This window comes from Sminthopsis crassicaudata, chromosome 1, assembly GCF_048593235.1.
Source record: "Sminthopsis crassicaudata isolate SCR6 chromosome 1, ASM4859323v1, whole genome shotgun sequence".
In the NCBI taxonomy this organism is placed as follows: domain Eukaryota; kingdom Metazoa; phylum Chordata; class Mammalia; order Dasyuromorphia; family Dasyuridae; genus Sminthopsis; species Sminthopsis crassicaudata.
In genome coordinates this window covers 542,372,559-542,398,091 of record NC_133617.1, presented here as the reverse complement: position 1 = coordinate 542,398,091, position 25,533 = coordinate 542,372,559, and the positions used below count along the sequence as shown (strand labels likewise).

The 25,533-nt window shown below is 32.4% G+C and overlaps 1 protein-coding gene across 5 annotated transcripts in view; it reads right to left on the bottom strand.

The window, feature by feature from the left end:
- Positions 1 to 25,533, bottom strand: part of FER (FER tyrosine kinase) — a 234,035-nt gene that overhangs the window by 6,977 nt on the left and 201,525 nt on the right. For all 5 annotated transcript variants that reach the window (XM_074281925.1, XM_074281927.1, XM_074281929.1 and 2 more), the window contains one exon: positions 6,514 to 6,668. In XM_074281925.1, coding sequence (XP_074138026.1) covers positions 6,514 to 6,668 — 155 coding nt within the window. The remainder of the gene's footprint in view (positions 1 to 6,513; positions 6,669 to 25,533) is intronic.

Sequence of the window (25,533 nt, the reverse complement as noted above, 5' to 3'; positions counted from 1 at the left end):
CTTTAATTCTAACAATTTATTTAACAATCTTTAAATAGCAGACATATGTAAAAAAGTCTCTTATATGTCTGCTATTTTCCTTTCAGGAAAAATATTTGTCAAGCATGTGAAATTGTTCTTCAAATGATGTTTGAACAAGATGATTATTTCCTATAGAAAACATATAAATTTAGATAGATCATTGCTTGTGTGGAGATTTACAAGTTAGATTTCATATATTTTGTTTTCTGCCCACTAAAATTATGAACCAACTTAAAATAATAAAGCACATTCTTTACATTAATTTTTATTCTTTGCTGTTTATGTTTTTTTCTGTATAAAGGTCTCATTTATCTTACTGATTCTTTCATTTGCCAAAAATGCTTTATTTTTCTGTTTTGAATAGAGAGGAATTTACATAGGTGACTGATAAAAACAACTTCTTTAAAATAATGGCTCCTTACTTTGTAAAAATATCTTGATGCAACTGCCTCACTAAATATATTATGAGTAAATTAATTTGGAGAAAGATAATCCAAAAGAGAAAAAACTATCAGCAACAACTTAACAAAATCCTACCTCACTCTCCCAAAGTACCAAAAATTTCAAGGATTATCACAAATTACTCGTTTTTATTTTAATTTCAAATTGAGGGCCAAAAAAAGTGCTAGTTTAGCCTCACTACTTGGCAAATGGATTTCCTTCTTTATTTCTTTCCGATCCTTTTTGGTCTATTTATTGTCATTCTAATATTTACAAATTCAATCCTTTCCCTATTTTTGATTATTATTTTAAAACAACTACCCTTTTTTCTTTTCTGAAGGTAGTAAAAATGGTACACAGGAAGTATGTTTGAATCAGTGTTAAGGGTTTTGACTTCTGCATACTTATTGAATATCATTTCCAGCTGTGTTAAATTAGCTGCCCTTCTTAATAGACAGCAATTATAGACAATCATAATACTGTTGGTGGTAAGATTAGTTTTCTTGTCTGTATATCAACTTCCTTCAGCATTTAGCATCTAGTCATTTAATACTTTTCATTAAAGTCATTCAATGAATATAAGTTAAAAGTAATCAGTTTCTTAAGAAAGTATAAGTTATTTGGTTAATTATGACTTCCATGCTAGTCCTTCAATCTACCTACCTACACACAAAGTTAAATAATATGATGTAGAAACCAATACATAGAAGAAATACATAAAATCATGAACATCTGTGATTCATAAAGATTATCACAAAACCATTTATTAAGTTTCAATCAAGTTTTAGGCAATGGGGAAAATGATCTATTAATAATAAGGATTTAATTTCTGAATTTTATATCTTAGCAGGCTACATTTTCAAGATATTTTGGCTATACAAGTCTAATTAAAGTGAAAGGCTACTATTTGATTAAAATTTCCTTGTAACACACTGAAAAATATGTTATTTTTTTGGAGGAGGAGGGGAAGTGAGGCTATTTGGGGTTAATTGACTTGCCCAGGGTCACATAGCTAAGAAATATTAAGTGTTGGTGCAGTGAATAGAGCACAGTCCTGAAGTCAGGAGGATTTGTGTTCAAATCTGGCTTCAGAAATTTAATACTTCCTAACTGTATGACCCTGGGCAAGTCACTTAACTCTAATTGCCTGGGGGGGGGGGGGGAGAATATTAAGTGGAGCTAAATTAGAGCTTAGTCCTCCGGACTTGAGAACTGGTGCTCTATCTGCTATCCCACCTAGCTGCTCCTGAAAAATATATTCTTGAAATTCTGTTCAATTTTATGATTTAAAATATTTTATTCTAATTGTCCTTTGCAAAAATATCAACTTTCACGTTTGTTAATTCATTCAATCAAGTAGGATACAAAGAAAACTGTAATGTAATGATAATGATATTTAATTTAGAATAGTGTTATTAAATTCATGTAGAGCTTTTTTACAGCCCATTGTCCCAGACATACACTTTCCATATATTCTAATTAGCCTCCATCAATGTCCCAATTTTCGGCATAGATCTATATGGATGTCAGATACAACATTGAAAACATACAAGAAGGGGGAAAATCACTGACAGAAAATGGTTTTCAAAATGAGGAACAAGCTCAATTCCAAATACAAAAACTCTTCTACTATAAAATTGTAAGTAAAAAAAAAAAAGTTTTTACCTCCCCAAATCCAACAGTATTTTCTTTAGAAAAATAACTCTAGGATGAAAAGTTAATTAATTCACATAAATTTTGGCCTCTGAATATTGAAATAGCTTTTCAGAGAGTGTCCTTGTCATGTAAAGGCCTTTCAATTCACAGTAAAGGCTTCTAAACCTGGCCATCACTGCTGTAGACAGTTTCTGTTGGGATGCAGTAAGAGCATTTGACAATGGAAAGACAGAACATAAAAATCTGCTTTAGTAAAACTTTGAATGAACTTGAAAAAACATGGAACTAGATTTTAAGTCTTTTAATAGCTTACTCAAAATAATTTCATTTCTGGGTCAGGAATTTAATAATTTATTAAGTAGAACCAAAAGTTGGTGTCTAGAGAGCTAAATTCTTATTAGGAAGACATTTAGGCAGCTGTGCATCAGTTCTCTACCCATTATTTTCTAATAGAGATGTAACAATTAGCCAGAAAGTGTTTGGGGCTGTACAAAGAAAATGTTAAATACAAATCATTATAATCCTGGATTTTTTTTTCTATTCTTGTTCACCATATCTAATTTATTCCTAGGGAAATATCAACACCAATCCCAAGAAGTGATTATGGAAAACTACTGATAGCTATTGGCTATTTGAAATTTCTGTGAATCCTTTTGCTGGCATGAAGGAAAATAAGCAAGAGGAGAGAAATCAGTTATCTTTGGAATGTTGGATTCACTCCTGAGAAGGAGAAATGTCTGGTCAATATCCAACCACATCACTTACACCGCCTTCATTTAACATGCCATATCACTCTGGCAATAGGATTTTTTTTCTTTCTTTTTTTTAATTGTATTTATAAATTTTTTGACAGTATATATGCATGAGTAATTTTTTTTATAACATTATCCCTTGTATTCATTTTTCCAAATTATCCCCTCCCTCCCCTAGATGACAGGCAATCCCATACATTTTACATGTGTTACAGTATAACCTAGATACAAAATATGTGTGTAAATCCCATTTTCTTGTTGCACATTAAGTATTAGATTCCGAAGGTGTAAGTAACCTGGGTAGATAGACAGTAGTGGCAATAGGATTTTAAGAAACATCACAGGTCAAAGTAAAGTCTCTGGGGCAGAATTGGGGAAGGTGACTTCCATCACAATTGCCAGCATTGTTACTAAGAGTACTACCATAATAATTTTTAGTATGCAGTTCTCATGTGCATCAAATTCACACCAATTTTAAAAAATGAGACTAAATGTGATTAATAAGGCTGCATTCATTTTTCATTCATTTTCAGTATCTTGAATTTACTAGAATTTCACTGCAACAAAACAATAAAAATAACAATTCTGAATTTCAAATACATTTTAATCAAAAGTCCAGAGTCCAATTTCTTAGCTAGATGATTTGAAATATTCTGCTAAGAAAATTAAAGGAAAGCAATATAGGGCATTAAAGAAATTAGAAATAAAGGAAAAGATTTTAGAAGTCAAGCATGAAAGTAGATAATTCTGCAATTTGAGTATCAATATGCAAAGATGAACTTTTCAGAATATCTGTCAAAACAGATTCTGGAATATTTTGGATTATTTTTCATCCATAAAGACCAGTTGGTAGATATTGGACCAGCTTAACCTTAAGTTCATTTCATAATCATAGTTTTATCTAATTTAATTTTTTAGACTGAAGTAAAATATTGGTTTGAAATCAACAAAGGATCAGTTTACAGTTTCTAAAAATAATTTTTGTTACTTTATACTTGGCAATGCCAATTAAGAGAAATATTTGGATATGCAAAAGAAGAAAAGAAAATGAGATAAATACATGAAGTCATGAATCTCCATAACAAACAGCTTGCTTTTATTAAAAAGGCATATAATAAATTCAATGAGTTTTAAAGTTGACCATCTTATTTGGGTCCCTCCTAATTTCCTTCTGTTCTCTGTGTTTTGCTGTTTTGAAAAAAAAAAAGCTTCTGTGTCCTACTTTTCCTTGTAAGGATAATTGAAAAGAATAAACAAATCAATCATCTCACCCTAATTAATCTAACACATGATATTACTAATAACATTCCATCAGGTTTGTTAAAAGCCTCTACTGAATCAATCAACTAATCAATCAAAGTATATGGGAAAAACTTAGTTTATCAAATTAGAAACAAGTAGAGCCTATCAAGCTACAGGACGAAATGAAATGAAGCATTATCACAGAAGGATAATGAGATGACCTAGTGAACTTCAAAAAGTTGGAAGATTTTATAACCATGCATATTGCAGCAAAGTTTTTGGTGTGTGTTCTTAAAGTAGCAACATTTATATATAGTGCCAAGAGGAAAAAAAAAAAAAAAAACGATTCCTGAGGAAGGAGGGGTCTAGTAGAATACTCTGCCATACCTATAGGAAACTTAACCCAATGACTCCACAGGAAAAGAAAAAGAACTGTGAGTTCTCCTATGGCCCTATGAACTCTCTTAGTCCACTTTTTACTAGACTCAGTATATACTTGGGAAAATGTCCTAGACTTTTGGAACAAATGTTTGCATAGCAACAGTACTTACTATATTAATAAATAATCTCAGCCAAAAGATTATAAACTTTTGCTGGCAACTGATATTAAATGATTATCATTGTGAGGAGCATACCAGTAGAAACTTATGAGCAAACTTCTAATTCCCTCAGGGTTATTCCTAGAATCCTTAAGGCAGAAACAGATATAGCCAATATAGCCAATGTGAATGGGAATCTGGGATAGAAGTCTCAGAACATATGTGATATATTTCCCCCTGAAATTTAAAAAACAAAATCCTTAATGAATGGATGAATGAATTTTTAAGAAAAAAACTAATAATGCATAATGTTATGCTATTATGTTATAAATAATAATAATTACTGTGCTAAGGCTCTGCTCTTAATGAGCTCTAATTCAACAAGTTTCAGTTGCATGTCAGATAGAAAGAGCCCATCATCTATTAGGGTTTGGTGGCAAAGCAGATGGTAATGTCTCTTTTTTGATGTTATTTCCTCTGATAAGTCATATCAGCTTCTTTAGTTGAACCATTGACAGGATTTGGAGGTTTTTACTTTCTTTTTTAGGTCTTCATTTGCTCTATCTCTATCTCATCATATTCTATCTCCACTGGGTTGGTTTTTGGGGATGAAAGTTAAGGGGTACAGGGGAGTGCTGAAGTGAAAGCAGAAGTAGCTTGGAAAGTACTGATGCTATTGAGGCTTTTGGGCTTACCTGCCATTTGGTGATAGTTGGTATTTGTGGTGGTGAGCAAGTTGGGTCCCTTTTTCAAGGTGATATACTGCTAGTACCAAATCAAACAAAACAAATCCACCCATTGGCCATATCTGAAAATGGGTGTCTCATGTTATGCTTCATCAGCAATTTCTCTGGAGTCATAAGTTGATCATTGTATTGATCAGAATTCATAAATTATTTAAGACTTGCTATACCCATTCACCAATCCTAGGCTTGAATGCTGTTTATTTATTGCCTTCTTTTACTGAAAATGCAATTTTGGATTTCTCTTTAAAGTACAATCTGGTCATATTACTCCCAGCCCACATAAGATGTGGTTTGTATTTCCTTTTGAAATAATATACAAAATTTCAAGTTAAAAAACTCTTATGTTTAAAAAAGTATCTTTCATCTTCCTTTTTCCATTAAGAGTTATATAATAAGTATATCCAAAACTATTTTTAAAAATTGAATGACATTTAGTCTATGGGTACCACAAGTAATTCAGTAAGGCTGTAAATTATAAAACAGCACTGCTGATCTGCATTGGCAAGGGGAAATTTTCTCAATGGTAAATCACAGGTACAAACCTGCCCACAATATCTCCACCCCCACTCCCCAACTCCTAAAAAAGATATTAGGAAAATATGTAAATTTTCATGATGAAGAGCTAAAAAAATTCAATGTAATTTTAGGGACTTAACTTTAGATATAGTTACTGAGTCAAATATAGTGAAATATAAACTACTCTGTTACAGGGGCCTCACACTAGAGCCAGTGCATTATAGTTACTGTGCATATATTTCAACTACTTGAGTTAGTAGAGATACCTATATTTTTGAGGAAGGGAAAAATACTTTTTATGCTTTTAAAATAGTATGTACCATCATGTGTTTTTCAAAGCAATCAAAAATGCCTCAATGTCATTGAAGTGCAAATACTTTCTCTGGGTAAAGAAATCTAATGAATAATTCCTATATATTTAATTTATATATGCATATTAAAGTATTATGGCATAAAAATTTACACGTCATTATGACCACATATTTGCTGAAATAATTCTAAATTGTACTTAACTTCATATTCTATGATCTATCTTGTGAATAATTTCATGCTGTATATAGCTCATTTTATACACTAAAAGGAAAAAGAATATATTCTTACCATAATTGAGGGCCTCTGGAGCAGTCCATTTGATGGGAATTTGCTTTAAGCCAGAAGATGAATATATGCCACCATCTTCTTGACGAGACATTCCAAAGTCGCTGATTTTCAGAATATGATTTTCCCCTACCAGGCAGTTTCTTGCAGCAAGGTCCCTAAGTTAAAAGGAAACATAGAAGACATCTATTAATATAATTTTCTTTCTTTTTTTTTTTTTTTCTGAGGCTGGGGTTAAGTGACTTGCCCAGGGTCACACAGCTAGGGAGTATTAAGTATCTGAGACCAGATTTGACCTCTGGTCCTCCTGAATTCAAGGCAGGTGCTCTATCCACTGTGCCACCTAGCTGCCCCGACATCTATTAATATAAAATGAAAGCTAGTTTCATGCTTATGATAACTGCATTTTATATTTTTTAAGGTTTTTTCCACATAACTACAAAATAGATATTCCTAAAACATAGATTCTTCCATTGCTCAAGATGCCATAGTGACTGCCTATTGCCACTAGGTAAATCATAAACTCCTTTGGTTAGCATTTAAAGACCTTCATAATTTGGCCTATCTTTCAAAGTCTATCACATTTTACTCTTTCACACATTCCATTTGGCATAGGACATTCCATTTTGTGTCTTTAGTACAGACTCTGTGACTTGAATGTGCTCTCTCTTCACCTCTACCAACCTCTAGATGCCTTTAAGATTCAACTTAAGTGTCAATTCTTACAAAAAGCATCTTTGGAATTCCTGCATTATTAGTGTTCATTCCCATCAATACTTACTTAGCTCTCATTTTCTGTTTTGTGCATATTATTGAGAAAGTTATAACATAAAACTAATACAATTAAGTCTACTTCAAAAAAGAATGTTTTATATGATATGCTATACCATTTGCTGATATAATTCATAGATACGTCACTTTATCAGTGAGAATAGAGTTCAATTCTAAGAAACTCCAACTAAAAAAAATTAATTTACATAATTACACATTTTAGAATCTATATATGGTGACTACTTTAATACAGATAGGATACACTAAAAATGGACTATATCAAATAACATCACAAAAATTAAGTTGATTAAAGTCTAACAGAAGCTGAAGTCCTTTCTAAACTAGCTCTCAGAGTATAGTAAGAAAAATGACTATTTTGAATTCAACAAAATCATCAATCATAAACATTTACATTTACAAAGAATATAACTATAAGAGGAAAAGAAGATTTTTAAAAAGTTCATGTAAATATTTTCAAAAACTATATCATAAATTCAACACATTAATTTCAAAGCTGTCTTGCTTGTTTGTACCTCTCTATCAACTACTTATTATAGCAAAAATAAAATGCAATATGAAATTAGAAAAAATAATAAGATATGGCATGCAACCAGAAGTGGCTAAAAGACCAAGCATTAACATAAATGACCATCATTTTCTAAGTATTTGCTGATATAAATCATAACACTGAAGAAAACAAAAGGATTTAATACACGGCCAATAAACACTTGATTCTGACAAGCAAATTATATGGTAGTCAAGGGCAAAACTGGTTTGCAATAAAAATGCATTTGTAAGATCTTATGTAATATGGGAGAAGATAATGAACAATATCACCACATGAAATAGTGAGAAGTAGTGGAGAAAAAATAATTTTATAGAAATCCTGGTAAAAGACTCAATTTTCCCAAACCTCCCCAGATTATTTAAGTACAAAATCATAGAACTGATCTTGAGAACTTAGCACAGTACTTGGCACATAACAGGTGCTTGATAAATGTTTACTGATTGACTGAAAGATGGCAGATAAAAAATATAAAAGGAAAATGAAAGTTTATAAAATAAGAGCCACCACATTTGGATTCTAATATCATATTCCTCAACATGCTAAATAAAGAAGTAAAAATAGCACTGAGGAAAACCAATATAGAAAAAGAAGTTGAATTAGACCAAGGATAAATGTAATATTGGGGTTAGCTTTCTGGAGGTCCTCTGGAAGAGCCGTGGTCTCAGCAGGATAGACACCACAAAAATAGAGTCTCTTACACAGTTTGTGTCTGTCATAGTCTGACCCAGTCTCCTTCAGCAGTCTGCCAGTCTGCCTTCCTGTACCTATTTCTTATATGCCCTATTACAATTATATCATTACAGCATACTGATTGTGTGTGAACCAGAGAACTATTACATCACCATGGTAAGTACTAAGTATATGTAAACTAGATAACCATTATCTCATCAATTCATCTGAGTTAACACCTTGTTTCAACTATACTTCTTTCAAGTATACTTCTCCAGAATTCTGGCTCTCTACAGATAAACAGAGAAATACTGAGCTAGAGAAGTTTAGGAATGTTGAGGAATTGATTTTTAAAAGAACAAAAGATAACAAATGTCTGCCCCCCCCCCCCAAATAATGTATCTTATAAAATGACTAGATAAAAAGGAAATTGAAGAAAACATCAAAAACCATCAATTTTTTCCTACTGCCAAAAAGCTTTTGAGAGAATAATAAACTCCCTAAATTAAGATTATCCATGATGAAAGTATGACAGGCTTTTGCAAATAAAACTTATTCATATAACTAAGTGAAAGGTGTAGAAAACATAAGACTTCACAGTTTTTATTATTTATTGACTAAACAACATTTGATTTTGTAGAGTAAAATGAATAAAATTGCATGCTCACATCAAAATTATACAAGATTCCTTCAAAAACTAACAGAGATAACTTTGATGACAGTTATTTTATAAAGCTTAATAACTACTATTCTGTTCTTCCTATTCCCTTTCTCTCTGGATATTTAATGAGCTGTCGGGACAATTTGCTATTTTTTTTCTTTTTTAGCTTAGAAGAAATATAACAATCTCAGGTCAATTTTCTTTATTTTACGTGGTCTATATTAGAGAAAAAGTAATTATAACCATAATAGCTCATAGAACCCAGTTAGAAAAAAAACGACCAACAATCAGAGATTGAGCTCTCTACTCTTAAATTTTCATTTATCCGTAGCTAACCTTTACCCTTTTTATTTAAAGCAAAACTTAGAATAAAGGACAAGAAAGAAGCAGAGTATATACCATGGTTTATGTTATTGGACATCACAAAAAAGGAGAAGCCAGGTAAAGAGTTAAATTGTTTTGTTTTTGTTTTTAAAGAGTTTTCCCTGGTCCTTTAATTGGTGGATTCCTCAGACAGTTTTAGATATCTGAAGAAAGGTAGTATTGGAGAGTAGAAATTGTGCTGGACTTGAAATCGGAGAACTTAAGTTTAAATTACAACTCCACCACTTATAAAACTGCTCTTAGGCTATTCACAACTTCTTTAGTTATCTCATTTCCTCATTTGTAAAATGAGGAGGCTTTATTAGATGGGTTCAAAAGTTCTTGCTCTAAATCCTATGATTCTGTGGTATACGATGTTATATTTGTTTGCTTAAATGTGTTTACCACTGTTATAGAAGGTCTCCAAATGGTTGATGAATTTTCTATAAATAGTGAATTTCTCCAGATGCTCCTATTTTGGAGTGAACTTTTACTGATTGCATTAAGCTCAGAATATTGTAGAGCATACTAAATGAAATAAATAAATATTTAAGAGAGTTGAGAGTACTTACACAAGAAAAATTTAGTGGATGAAAATAGCCTACTGTCCAAATGATAATATATATAGTTGGATAGACAAATCCATATCTAGAGAGAAATTTGTTTAAAATATTTGTGGATTTGAGTAGGCTATGATAACAATATAAAACAACAGTGTAATATGTCAAACAAAAGTAGTGGTGCATTCTTGGGCTACATTAACAAAGGTAGACTTTCCAGGAATAAGTAGGTGGCAATGCCCACATTGGAATACTATAATCATTTCTGGCTGTCATAGTTTAGAAGGGATATTGAAAATCCAGAGAGTGTCAATTTATCAACAAGAAGCATTTATTACAGATTCCTTTTGCCAGTAATTGTGCTAGGTGTTTGAGATATAAAGACAAAAATGAGAGTCCTTTCCTTTTCAAGGAGCTTGTATTCTATTAGGAGAATTGTCCATTTTTCAGTTGTGTCCGACTTTTTGTCACTTCATTTGGGATTTTCTTGGTAAAAATACTGCAATGGTTTGATATTTCTTTCTCTAGCTCATTTGATGAATGATGCACTGAGGTAACCAAGGTTAAGTGACTTTCCCAGAGTCACATAGCTAGTAAGTTCTAAGGCCATATTTGAACTCAGGTCTTCCCAATTTCAAGCCTAGCACTCTATCTCTCATACCACCTAGCTGCCCTCTACTAGGAGAACCAATATGGCTATATGAATATAAATAGTTATAAACATAGATGCATGTCCCAAAAGTTTCTGGGCAATTTTAAACTTTTGTAGCTTAAGAAGTAAAAATTTTGTCACTTAAAATTTAACTAAGATTTTTTAGAAATTCCATAATACAAAGCTAAATGTTGGGGAAGGTATTAACAGAAATAGAAATCAAGAATGCTTTCATGTAGAAAGTGGTACTTAAATTATATTTAAAAAAACAAAAAAAAAAAACAAAACAAAACCTAGGGATCTTACAGGTGGAGATAAAGAAGGAAAACATTCCAGGTAGGGAGGACTACAGTGCAAGGGTGTAGTGATGTCTATATAGCTAAGCTTTATCTTCAGGGAAGGAATGCAGATAAGATCACCAAATGAGAGTATATAGAAAGAGAATAAAAAAAAGATACAGTGCAAAATCTTGTGGCATACCCATAGTTACAATTAGAAACAGGATGACCAGAGGTTGAGCTCTGAGTGAGAGAACATAAAGTAGAAACAACAGATATAGATGGAGAGAGAGAGAGAGAGAGAGAGAGAGAGAGAGAGAGAGAGAGAGAGAGAGAGAGAGAGAGAGAGAGAGGAGGGACGGAGGGAGGGAGGGAGAATGAGAATTTATAAGTCAATAGCTTGAAGAGACAATAGGGTCAAATAAAGATTTCATCATCACTGGAGAATGATATATATATATATATATATATATGTACATGTATGTGTATATATATATATAGATACACACACATACATGTACATATATATATATATATATATATAGGCAATAGAGAAGGAATCAATTACTGGATAGGGAATGCTTAAAGGTTAGAGATAGAAAATATGATTTTTGGGGAAATTTGCTGGAGAAGAAAGGAGAAAAAAGGACTAAGTGTACAAATAGGGAACAACAACTTTGGTAAGAATTAGGATTACTTATTACTTATAATAATGTCATTAGACATTATTGAAAAGAAAAGAATGGAGAAGATAGTATCAATTGGGATATAGAGGAGGGAAGGGAATTAATGAATAATAATAGCCTCTATTTCTTTAGCAAAGTGTGACACAATGTCCTCAGCTGCAAAGAGTAAATAGTGTGAAAGTGATGCATGGGAGTTTTGAGGAGATAAAGATAAGGTTTGGAACAATTCTCAAGAGAAATTTGATAAAGAATCCATTAGGGATGAGCAGTGAGCAGGAGGACTGTATTGTTTCAGAGATGGACCAATTGAGACTAGATAACATAAATGTGTAATGGATCCAGTCAAAACAGTTCCAAGACTTTCTCCAACTGAGTCATGTTGTGTCCTGTTTTCTAGAGCCCCAAGTTTGGGTGACAAAATGTATCCTCACTTTCTGGAGCCCCCATCCCGGGGTGATTAAAATATCCCTTCCTAGTGGAGAAGTGATGAGGCAGGACTCCTGAGGATGGTGAGAAAATGGAGTTCGTTTATTTCAAGGACCTTCCCCTTTATATAATGTAACAAAAACAACACTGCACACATGGGACCACATAAACAACTTGCTATTATATGTAGTTTGCCACCTGGTAGCACTGTTCCACCTGGTAGCTTCAATCTCAATACAAATTGTCACTGTTCCCTGACTTCTCAGGAAGGCCTAGAGCCCTTAGGAGAAATGGGGTGCCTAACCAGACATTGTTAGCAGGTTCCCTCTGGGCTGAAGGGTCTTATGCCTTACCTAGAGTTTCCCCACTGACAGTGACCCTCTACAGAGTCAGTAGGAAGCAAAGTAGATAGTAGGTGTATCCCAGGATTGGGATTAGGGAAGGAACTACTTTACTATAAGGTATGGAATGGGAAGGGGAAAAAAAATATAGCCAAAGCAAGGGCAATACCTTGGGAAAGTACTAAAAGATAAGGAATAATTAGTAAGTATAAAAAATAGGTTTAAGGGAAATAAGGCATGAGGTGAAATGAAATAAGATGTTATACTATGATCAAGCATATTAAAGTTTTCGTCATTAATCATGGAAATACAACAATTGAGAGTAATGGTGAAATTAAGGCTATGATCACCCCTGTGTGTTGATAAACTGAGGTGGAGGAGATAGAGGTAGCCAAAGAAGTGGAAAACTTGCAAGGAAAAATAAAAACTATATTTAATTATCAAAAAATTAATGGAAGAGTGATTAGAATTGTTCTTTTTGGTTCCATAGAATAGAACCAGGACAAATAGATTAAAGTCTCAAAAAAGAAAATTAGAACTTAATATCAGGAAAATGTTCCTAATAATTAAGACAGTTCAAAAATTCAATGGGTTGCTATTTCAGGAGGTAGTGGTTACTTCCCACTGGAAATATTGTAGCAATGACTGGATGACTATCTCATGAGAATACTTGAATACAGATTTTAGGTATAAGTTGGACCAAAATGCCACTGAAGTTTCTCCTAATGGTAAAATTCTATGATGCAGTGATATATAAAATGAACTCTAATTTTTAAGGATATCAATTCACTTTTAGAAATAATTAAGTCCAACATGTAGATGACTAAATTTCATATAGTATAAAAAGATTAAGAGTCAAAATCATAGCGTATATATAAAAGATATAATAAAGCTCTGACTCTAAAGATACCTTCATTTAAAATTGTTTTTCTTAAATTAGTAAAAATAAAAAAAAATCTGCTTTCTCCAATGAGAACAAAAGGAAAAACAAACAAAACTCCTATTATAAACATGTATAATCAATTAATACAAATTTTACATTGGCTATATCCAAAAAAAGTATATGTTTCACTTTATATTCTGAGTCTTTCAATTCTTTATCAGGAAGTGGGAAGCATGTTTCATTATTGAGCTCTCCAGAATAGTTGGTTATTACATTGATCTTACTATTATACTAAGTTTTACAAAATTGTTAGAATTTATAATATTATATATTGTCTTTTTATAAAATGTTCTCCTTATTATCCCTCCCTCTTCATTCTTTCTCCACTTTCTTTCACTCCCATTACTGTTTGAGGTGAGGTGAGATTATTTTATGTGTATGTGCATTCTTCTCTCCTTGAAACAATTAAGATGTCAGTGAGGCTCAAGTGTTGCTTAATCCCTAACATTGTTTCTTCTATTGTATGAATTCTTCCTTGTCCATTGTATAAACATTCCATTGCCTTCCTTTGTCCACTTCTCTGTGTATGTGAGATAATTTTTTCCATTCTTCCATTTCATTTCTCCCTCTCCAACTGCATTCCTCTACCTCAGGTTTTCCATTCATTCTTTCTTCCAAACATAATAAAATTATGCCAAACCCTTTAATTTGGCCGTTTCTAAAATCCCTGGTGACGATAAAAGTTCTGAGAGATTGCATGTATATATCCTCATATAAAAATGTAAACATTTAATTTACATTTATTATTAAATGTCTTTAGCTCTTATGATTTCCACTCATATTTGCCTTTTTCTACTTTTCTTGAATCCTATGTTTGAAGGTCAAATTTCCCACTGAGATCTAATCTTTTTAGCAGGAATGCTTGAAAGTCCTATTTCATTAAATATCCATTCCCCCCCCCCCCCCCCATAGCATTGGGCTCAGTTTTAGAGTAGATTATTCTTGGTTGTAATCCTAGATACTTTTGGTTTTTGAATATCATAATCCAAGGCCTCTGTTCTTTTATAATGGTGGCTGCTAAAGCTTGTGTGATCTTGACTGTGGCTTTGCAGTACTGAATTCTTTCTTACTGGCTGTGTAGTATTTTCTTCATGATATAAGATTTTATAGTTTCTTTCAGGATGTGACCCATGGCTTCTTTTGCCCTCTGGTTCTAAATTATCTGAGTTGTTTTCCTTTATAATTTCTTATTATATTTTTATATATTCTTATACTCTTATATATATTATATTCTTATACTCTTATATATATTATATTCTTATAATAATATATATTATATTCTTATTATTTCTTAAAATTTGATGTCTTGTATCTTTTTCTGTTTATATATTTTAAATCCAATAATTCTTAAATTTTCTATCCCTGATCTATTTTAATAGATTTTCCCAATAAAATACTTCACATTTTCCACTACTTTTCAATCTTTTGACTTCTTGAAAAAATATTATTTCTTGATATCTCATGAACTAATTAGTTTCTAAATGACCAATTCCAATTTAAAGGACTTACTTTTTTCCATAAGATTTGGTACCTCTTTTACCAAGCTGTTCATTTTTTCCAAAACTTTCTTTCTTTTATTTTTTTTTTCCCTCTCACAAAGCTTTGTACAACATTAGAGTGGCTGAATTGCTAACTTACCTTTGCTCTTGATCCTCAGTCTTAGTTATTCTACTCCTAGCTCTTTTGCTGGATTAAAGGCTAGACCTAATTCTTTGCTGCTCTGCTCCTGGGTTCACATTCTACATATCTGGAATTTATTCCTTGCTTAGAACTTAACAGGAACAATATATTCTAGGGACTATTTCTCTCTGCCTCTGATCTATGACCTAGAACTAGAGTTACCAGATGGAAACTTTTTCTGCTCCCAATTATATTTCAGTGGTCTCCTAGGATCTCTTGCTATCCCAGTGTTTCCTGCCCTAATGCTCTATTTTGTGCCCCTTTTCTAACCCTTGGGTACAGAAATAATTCCTGTCCCCTCTGCTGTGACTGTCGAGCTGCACTCCTGGCTGGCTCCTACCTCAGTGTCCACTCTGTCTTCTTAAGCTGCCATGGACTAGGAAATTGACTTGCTGTGACTTTTTCTTGTCTTTCCTCATTGGAATTTACTCCAGCAGTTTTAGGTTGACAAGGAAGAAATATGCTGGGGCCAAAAATACTTCCTCTCATTCATCAATCTCTTCCTCTCTCCCCATAAGTAATTTCCTATAGTATAAGAGTATTCTTATATACATATATGTACACACATACACATAAACACACACACAGATATAATGTACAGCACAAAATACAATGCCTAAATGATGAGCTTTTCTTCAGTTTCTAATCCTTTGCCACTACAAAAAGAACTATAAATATTTTTACATGTTTATTTTTTTTTCCTTAGGACTAATCTGTCCCTTGATCTCCTTTCCTAATTTCCTTTTCTTTATTCTTCAAAGCTACTTTCAGTACTAGACCTCTGCTCCCATAAGATTTCTTTTGAAAAATAAAAACATTGTAGAGAAAGAATAACTTAAAAAAATTTTTAAAAGACTTTAAAACTGATCAATGTAATTATGTCCTGAGTCCCCCCCCAATGAAAAAAACATGCCACTCATCTCTTGACAAGAGTTGTAAAAGTAGAAAATGCAGAAAGAGACATACATGTTCAGACATGACTAATATGAGAGCATGTTTTGACAGAGTATGTAGATATGAATTGAGAAATTGTTTTTTTGGGGGGGTTATTTTTTTAAAGTTGCTCAATAGAGGAAGGGGTTAGTAGAAGAGAGATTGATTTTAAAAACTTATTACTTAAAAAGTGAAAATAATAAAATAAAAAAAGGTAAACAACCTTTCTCCTTAATCTGGGAGAATATAAAATATAATTTACAACTACTTGTCATAAAGACAACTGGAATAGTTCCAAAAGCTGCACTTAAGAAAAAAATTAATTTCTTTAAGTGACAGAAAAAATGTCACTTATTAAATAAGTTTTACCATATTGTCACTAATTCTAGTCTATTCATTTTCTAAAATTAATCCTAATACATGCTCTTCTATGGGTGAAACATAAAAAATATACAAGTAGCTTTCACCTTAATATTTTATAATTATAAGACTAAATAAATGTCAGTTATTATAATTTCAAATAAAACATTTCCACCTTTCCCCACAAACAATGATGCAAAGGGCATTAAAAGTCAATTAAATTCAATATTAATAAATTAAATTTATTATTAAATAGTACACTCTGAATGCACTATACCAGGCAATATGTATTTATAAAGATAAATATCAAAATCTTTCCTCAGGGGTCCTTATTTTCAAGTACAAAATAACTGTTCAGATTTCTATAGGCTTTAATATTTGCAGTTATTTTCCTCATTTACTTTAGTAGATGGGTACTGCTAGTATCCCCAATCTGGAAAGGAAGAAACTATAGCTCAGAGTACACCAGTTACTTGCTCAAGGTCACAATGATCCAATTTGAATCCAGAACTTTCCTGACTCAGTCTGGTGCTTTCCCCACTAAACAAAAGAGAGATCCACACAAAGTAATCTAGAAAAATTTGAGAAGATTAATGGTTTGGTAAAGGCTGAGTCAGAAATGAATATAAATACAAAAGGTTCAAGATTTCAACTTCTCATTCTTTTCTCCAGTAGCTTTCACATGAGGAGAAATACATGTATAATTTCAGGTGGAGGGAGTAGCAGTATAATCAGATGCTTTATTTTAATCCCATTGACTACTATATACCACACCACAATTTCTTTCTTCCTATGTATTTATTTTTTTCCAGATCATAGATGACTGAATACTTAGGGACAAAACTGACTAGTTTAAGATTTTGAAACTTTGTTAAGCTTCAGTCCAGAAGTCATGAGAAGTACCACAACTAGCATTAGTAACTTAATTTCTAGTAGCAGCAGCAACTGAACCCACCAAAGTGTCAGCCAAAGTGTGAGCAAGGGAAGGAATTATCTAATGGCTACAGAAATGAATTTGGGGAGAATCCATGAAGGAAAAAATTAACTCTCAGGGTCAGGAGGTATTCCTCAGCTGATATATTCCCTATGTATATAATTCAAAACTTTTGTGATTAAAGTTTGTGCCCATTCTTCCCAAGGACAGTGTGCAAACAGGAGAGCTAAAGTCCCAGTCTGAAAGAATTTTTTCTGTCAACTTCTATTCCTTGTATAACTTTTCATAAAATATTCTTTTTAAAATCTAATTGATATCACCTAGTTGATTGATATTAAGGAGACTGGTTAGTTGGTTAATCATTATCAAGAGGAGCAGAGGTGGTAGAGAAGGAGAAGTGCATGAGAAACAGTATTAGAAACTTCAGCCCTTCATGATTTCCTCTAGAATCCTAAGAAAATGAGTAGTAGTTAGATGACTTCTGGGGATCCAGTCTGCCAGTGTGAAAAGGAATTGGGAGAGTAAACCATGAGGGAGTGCTACAAATATAAATACATGTAGCAATGTCTTTTTAAATCATTATTTATGATGGTTCACTTCTGTGGTACAGTAGATAAAACAATAGATTTGTAGTTAGAGGTTCTGAGTTCAAATCCTAACCACGCTGCTTACTGTGTGTGTAACCTTGGATAAATTACTTAATCCTTAACTTTAGTTTACTTATCTATAAGATCAGAATTGAATCAGATGAACTCTAAAGTCCCTTTTAATTCTAAAGGTGTAATCTTATGGTTGTTCTCTTTTTAATTCCTTGCTCCTTTCCCCCTTCTCTCCTCCTTTTCTTGACCCCCTCTTCCTCTCCCCTTTATTTTATATGTGCATTTATAATGAATCTCAGGATTATTTAAATGTTTATAATGTACAAAATGTTCAGCTATACAGTTGATGTGTACCTATATCTAGAATACAGAATGGTCTAGAGATGACAGAGTTATGAGTTCTTTTAAAAGTCCTTTGCTCCTACAGGACTATACCGGATATATGTTTTCTTGGAAGCAATAGAGAAATGAATTGTGGTATGCTCTTCACTGATGCAAAGGACAATCATTCCAACCAAAACCATTTGATTAATAACATACATGCATATAATACTTTAAAGTTCATACAGCATTTTCATCAGGATAACCCATTGAAGCAGGTCAGTTAATCAATAAACATTAGTAAGCGCCAACCATGTATCAAGCACTTTGCTAAGTACAGCGGATACAAAGAAAAGCAAAAATCAGTTCCTGGTCTGAGGACCTCACAGTATAATGGAGAAGACAACATGCAAACAACTATATGTAAACATACAGGAAAATCTGGAACTAATCAATAGAGAGAGGTACTAATGTTAACTTAATTTTATAATTATATATTATTATATATATTATATAATTATAATTAAATTATAACTGGGAAAGGCATTTTAAAAGTGAGATTTAAGAAGGGTCTTAAAAAAAAAAAATCAGGGAAGCCAGGAGGCAGAAATGAAGAGGGAAAGAATTTTATGAATAAAGAACAACCAGTGAAAATGCTGGGAGTCAGGATATGGTGTCCTGTGCAAAGGAATCAGAAAGGAGGCCAGGCCACTGAGTTGCAGAGGGGTATTCATGCAGGGAGAGCTTTATTATCGTCTTTTTATAGATTAGAAGAGTTAGGTTTAGTAAAGCTAGGTGACTTGCCTCAGGTTAAACAACTAATAGAGGGTAAACCAGGATTTGAAATCAGTGCTCCTGACTGCAATTTCAACATTCTTTTCACTATAATCAATCAATCAACATTTATTGTTACAAATGACCACCTTCAATGTGTCCCAGGCACTCTGTTCCTTTAGAGTCAATTTCTCCATGCTATAGGTACTACAGTATATTCAGCATATTCAAACCAGTGCATAGTCTTCTTCCTCATATGTTTAGAATTAAGACTCATGACCTTATGCAGTTACTTTTCAACTTGTTCAGACTTTGTGCAGTCAAATATTCTGAGGCCTGAAAATTACTTTGTCCTATAACTATAGTTTCATCAATATTTAGATAATAAAAAATACTTTTAAGTATTTGAAGGAAGGTAAGGTATAGTGACTGATTAATCATATTTTTTCCCTATGCTCCTCATATTTTGTGAAATTTTCATTTTTTTCATTTCAATTTCTAACGTTAATTTTCTTCATGTATGTATATGTGGCATGATATCCCAGGTGACTTCATAATGATTTTTCTTTGTTCCAATGATTTCTTTCCATATACTAAATCTACAGCAAAAAACACAAGTTTCAAATAGAGGCTCATATTAATATAATTCATTTTTATTTTAAAACAAAGATCTGTAATTCAATTTCTTTTCTGTCTCGATTTATTTCACTGCTATAAACTTACCCTATCTTTTGCCCACTTTTAATAATTCAAGATTATGCTTGATAAGACTTGATTTCTATGACATTATGTTAAGAATAATTTCATATGTATACCTATTTTTCTCTTTGCAATTTTACAAGATAAAGGTTAGTGGCTAGCTATGTACATGCATTGTTTTTTAAATGTTTTTCAAACATTTCATTTCAAACGTTTTCACTAAATTGATCATTATACACTGTTATAAATTCTGTAATTTTTATGTTATCTATATAAGATCTAGGTTTTACATTTATGAGTTTACATACATATACATGTATACACACATACATACATGTATACACACACACTTGAACTTCTGGTTTCTCAGTGAAGCTTCTAGTTTCCAAATTCATGGCTACCAAAACAAGAGTAATTCAAAGATTTTGTGTGGAAGAATTTGTGAGTGAAGCCAAAATGGCAGAATAAGGCAAAAAGCTTGCATGAATTCTCCCAATTTATTCCCCAAACTATAAAATAATTCCTTAAAATGAATGTCGGGGTGGCAGAACCAAAACCAGGGTGGGGTAAAACAATTTTCCAGTCCAAGACAATGAAAAATTCTGTCTCAAGAGGATAAAAGAGGAATGCAGCCTAGTCTAGGCAAGCCAGAAACAGGCTATATTCCAGCAAGTCAGAAGTTAGGCCCCAATCATTAGGACAGGTCACCAGTGAGGTCTGTGGCCCCCACCACAGTTCAACAGCAAGGCCTTGTGGATCCTAATTCCCAATGGGGCCCAGGGGCACAGTCTTATAGCTTTTGACCCCTCCTACAGACTAGAAATGAAGTTTTAAACCATTAGTGCAATACAATAGAGAGGCCCCATGGTGTCTGGCTCCCAGCAAGGACCAAAGAAGCAAGAGATCCCTTTTCCCAGGTACAGACTAGCAGCTAGGTCCATAGCCCTCAGAGCAGTCCAACAGTGAGGTCACCTAGCCCTCAATGCAAATCAGTGGCAAGGCTCCAACACAGACCAGTGGAAAGTTTTAAAAATCCCATGTAGGAAGTTTGCAACAGTATCCCCTCCAATTCAGGAGCAAAGCCCAACTTTAACATAAAAGTCACACAAAAAGTTGAAAAATGAGCAAAAAGAAAGAAAAATAACTTTACCTGACCACAGAATATTATAACAGTAAAAGGGAAGATCAAAACACAAACATAGAAGAGGACAATAATGTCAAAACATCTACATGCAAAGTATCAAAGAAAAATGTAAAATGTTCTTGGGCCCAAAAAAGAACTTTTGGAAGAGCTCAAAAAAGGACATTAAAAATAAGTAGAAAAAAAAAAACTGTGCAAAGAATGTGAGTTACATGAGGGAATCATTAAAAAAAGAGGCAATAGCTTGGTAAAGAAAAAAAAAAATAGGAAAAGATATATCAAAATCCACTGAAGGAAACTTCCTAAAAAATAGAACTGGCCAAATGGAAAATGAGACACGAAAGCTCACTGAAGAAAATAATTCCTCAGAAATAGAAATCAACAAGTGAAAGCTAATTACTTCATAAGATATCAAGAAACAGTAAAACAAAATCAAAAGAATAGAAGAAAATGTGAAATATTTCATTGGGAAAACAACTGACTTGGAAAACAAACTGAAGAGAAATAACTTAAGAATTACCAGACTATTTAAAGCCATGATCAAAAAAGGAAATTTTAAAAAAAAAAGCCTACTTATATTTCAAGAAATTGTCAAGGAAAGCTCCTTGCTATCTTAGAACCAGAGTATAAACTCAAAACTAAAAGAGGCCAACAATCAACTTCTCAAAGAGATCCAAAAAGAAAAACACCCAGGAACATTATAGCCAAATTCCAGAACATTCAGGTAAAACAAAACAAAACAAAACAAAACAAAACAAAACAAAACAAAACAAAACAAAACAAAACAAAACAAAACAAAAAAAACTGCAAAGCAGCCAGAAAGAAATACTTCAAATATCATAGAGCTATACTCAGGATTACACAGGATTTAGCAGCTTCTACATTAAAGGACTCTGGAACTTGGAATTTTATATCCCAGAAGGCAAAGGAGATGACAGGATTATAACCAAGAATCACCTGCCCAGTGAAACTGAATATAATCTTATAAGACATTCAATGAAATAGAAGACTTTCAAACATTGCTGATAAAAAGAACAGAGATCAACAGAAGATTCAGTTCTCAAATACAAAGATTCAGTGTGAAAATGATAATTTTTATGTTTATGGCATTTTAAAACCCCCAAATTATAACAAAATGCTTTAGAGTGTGACAAAATCTACAGCCATTATGACATCTAAATGAAATTATATCTGGAATTGAGAGAGGTAGGATTAAGTATGTGGAAACTAGATTTTAAAATATTTCCCATGAAATTTAAGGAAGAAGGGAGTTTTGATGAAAATAACTAAATCTGATTTGATTTCATTTGATTATTAAACTTGCATCAATGGTGCTGTATACACTTTTTAGCTTCTGCATTTAAACTTGCATATAGTAGGCTCTTATTCAACATTTATACAATTGAATCTGATGGAAAATGATACTTTGTCATTATAGTTGGTTTGAATCACTTTATCTAAAAGCAAAGTAAACAGAGGTCATACAAGTAAGTGAGCGTCTACAAAACCTTTCCTTGAAAGATTTTATTTCTTTGCTATAAATGTTCACCTCATCCCATATAATTATAAGTTTAAGGCATACCTTAGATTTAAGAACTTATTAGGAACTTTAAATATCATCTAATCCAACACCTTTATTTAAAGATAAAGAAATTGAGATGAAGTTTGGTGTAACTTGTCCAAGGAGATAGAAAAGTAAAGTATCAGAACCAAATTAAAAAAAAAAAAATTATATCCTCTGACTTAAGATTTTGTGTTTTCCAGCAGGATGAATACTGAGAGGCTTGGAGAGACTTACATCAACTGATGCTGAGTGAAATGAGCAGAACTAGGAGATCATTATACACTTCAACAATGATACTGTATGAGAGGATGTATTCTGATGGAAGTGGATATCTTTAACATAGAGAAGAGCTAATCCAATTCCAATTGATTAATAATGGACAGAATCAGCTACATCCAGAGAAGGAACACTGGGAAATGAGTGTAAACTGTTAGCATTTTTTTGTTTTTTCTCCCCAGGTTATTTTTACCTTCTGAATCCAATTCTTCCTTTGCAACAACAACAACAACAACAACAAAAATTCGGTTCTGCACATATATATTGTACCTAGGATATACTATAACATATTTAATATGTATGGGAATACCTGCCATCTAGGGGAGGGGGTGGAGGGAAGGAGGGGAAAATTCAGAACAGAAGGGAGTACAAGGGATAATGTTGTAAAAAATGTTATAATTATAAAATTAATTTTAAAAAAATTAAAAAAAAGATTTTGTGTTTTCTTTGTAAGAAATTTAGAAAAATGGTATAGTAAATAAAAATCTTAATCTTTTCCTCTTAGGTGTCAAATATTAGATTACTACCTGTAGATATCATAGATAATAGATAATATAGAATGGGAAATAGACTAAGGACTATAGAACATTATCATTTTCTCAGGAAGAAGCAAATAAAATGAACGGTCCAATTCAATTGGAAGGTGGAGAGCACAGCTATTAGAAGAAGGTAAGACAGCAGATCTCCTCCCGGAGAGCGATCAGCAGTCTCTGGAGACAACAGAACTTTACAATTTGGTGCCCACAATGTGGGACAAGGACTTTTGCTTATCCTGACAAGGACTGATTCTGAGCCCTTCAGAGGAACTAGCCTGGACCTTGACAAAAATATATAAAAGGTATTAAATTATAACCTTCCCTGAAGAGAGGCAGGGAATTGTGTGATTTACTTGAGAAAGATTGCCATTTTAAATGGATAAAACAAAATATTTTCTGCCTGTCTATCTCTAACACACACAAACACAAAACACACATAGTTCTTGAACTGAAAGAACTTTAATACTTTGGAAGGTGCAAGACTTCAGTTAAAAAGAGAACAAATCAAAGTTATTGCAAATTTGAATATAATCAAGTATTACAAGGTTTGGGACAGTAAATAATTGTTATAGGCAATCAGAAAGGGGTAACAAAGATATTGGCTAGATTTATTAAGAGAGGCTTTACTAAAGAAATGTGCCCTGAAGAAATGGTATGATTTATGAAAAAGAAGAAACTATGTACACTTGAATGCAAAAGCTGTAGAACTATTTATGTGTGCATGTCTTTATATGTGTACATGTGTATCTTTGTTAGATATTACAAACATACATGGAGTTCTTTCCAACAACAACAAGTATTCCTAATAGTTAATTTAAGGAATTAACTCACAAATAAGAAAAAAAAAAAAAAAAAAAACTATCCTATTTCAAGGATATGTGAAATATAAACAAAGAATCACAAAATTCAATAGTAGATCATTCTGAATGATGAAAGTTCTGCAACTTTTAATTCATCTTGTAGAGACAAATTTTGAAAAAGATCTTTATGGATAGAGAATGACAAAGACTGAAGGAACATATCAGTTTGGGTCTCCTTTCCCCAAGCTCTCATCCAGCTTGACCTGTCAATCTAGTCAAATTCAAGAAAAAACATATGAAACAGAGGTTTATGTTTGACTGTATGACATGAAGAATAATTCAATAGTTTTTAAATAATAATACAATTTTCTGTTCTCAAAGACTGAGCTCAAAGACTGCCAACATGGTAGTCCTGATGACTCTAATCTACCAGAGATAGATCTTTAACTGCTGGTCTGTTACTCTGGTGATCTCTATCTCTATGAAATATCTACTCTACAGATCGTAAAAACTTCAAAGTTAGTCAATGAGATATAGAACTTACAAAAATTGGTAATAATCACCAAAAATAGGATGAGGGAGGATTTTTGAGATGTTTAGTAATTTGTTTGAAAGGTGTTAATGCTGAAAGAGAGAAAAAAACTTTACAACATAGTTTAGCAACATCTACAGAAAGTTGAGCTTGGTACCATAATGGCATTTATCCATTCTAATTTTACAATTTACAAAAGTATATGTAGTTACATAGTAATTCACCAAAAAGTTAAGCTAAAACACTAAACTATTTTGAATTTAGCATCAAACAAACAAGAAAGACTGACAGATGATACAGCTAATGATTTCCAGATTTCTATCATTTATAATTCTTCACTATTTTTCCTTCTGTAATTTAGAAGGGAAAACGATTCCCATAAATTGAGCTTAAAATTGAACTGAGTCTCAAAAAGCACCGCATGGTTCTACCAGATAATTTTAATTTTAGAATGGAATGCCTTATTTTACACTGTATCAATTAAAAACCAAAAGAACTGAATGACAAAGAATAATTTACCTGTCAGATCTTTGGAAAAGAGAGGAAATTATGACCCAACAAGAAACCATTATAGAGACCATTATAAAGTACAAAATGTACAATTATGATTAATTATATTAAATTATATTTAATTGTATTAAAAGGTTTTGCACAGACAAAATCAATATAGTTAAGATTAGAAGGGAAATAGAAAGCTGGGAAACAATTTTTATAGCCAGTGTTTCTGATAAAGGCCTTGTTTCTAAAATATATAGAGAACTCAGTCAAATTTATAAGAATTTAAGCCATTCCCTAACTGATAAATAGGCAAAAGATATGATCAGACAATTTTCAGATAAGTTTAAGCCGTCTATAGTCATAGAAAAAAATGCTCTAAATCATTATTGATTAGAGAAATGCAAACTAAAATAACTCTGTGGTGCCACCTCCACAGCTAAGATAATAAATGTGGGAGG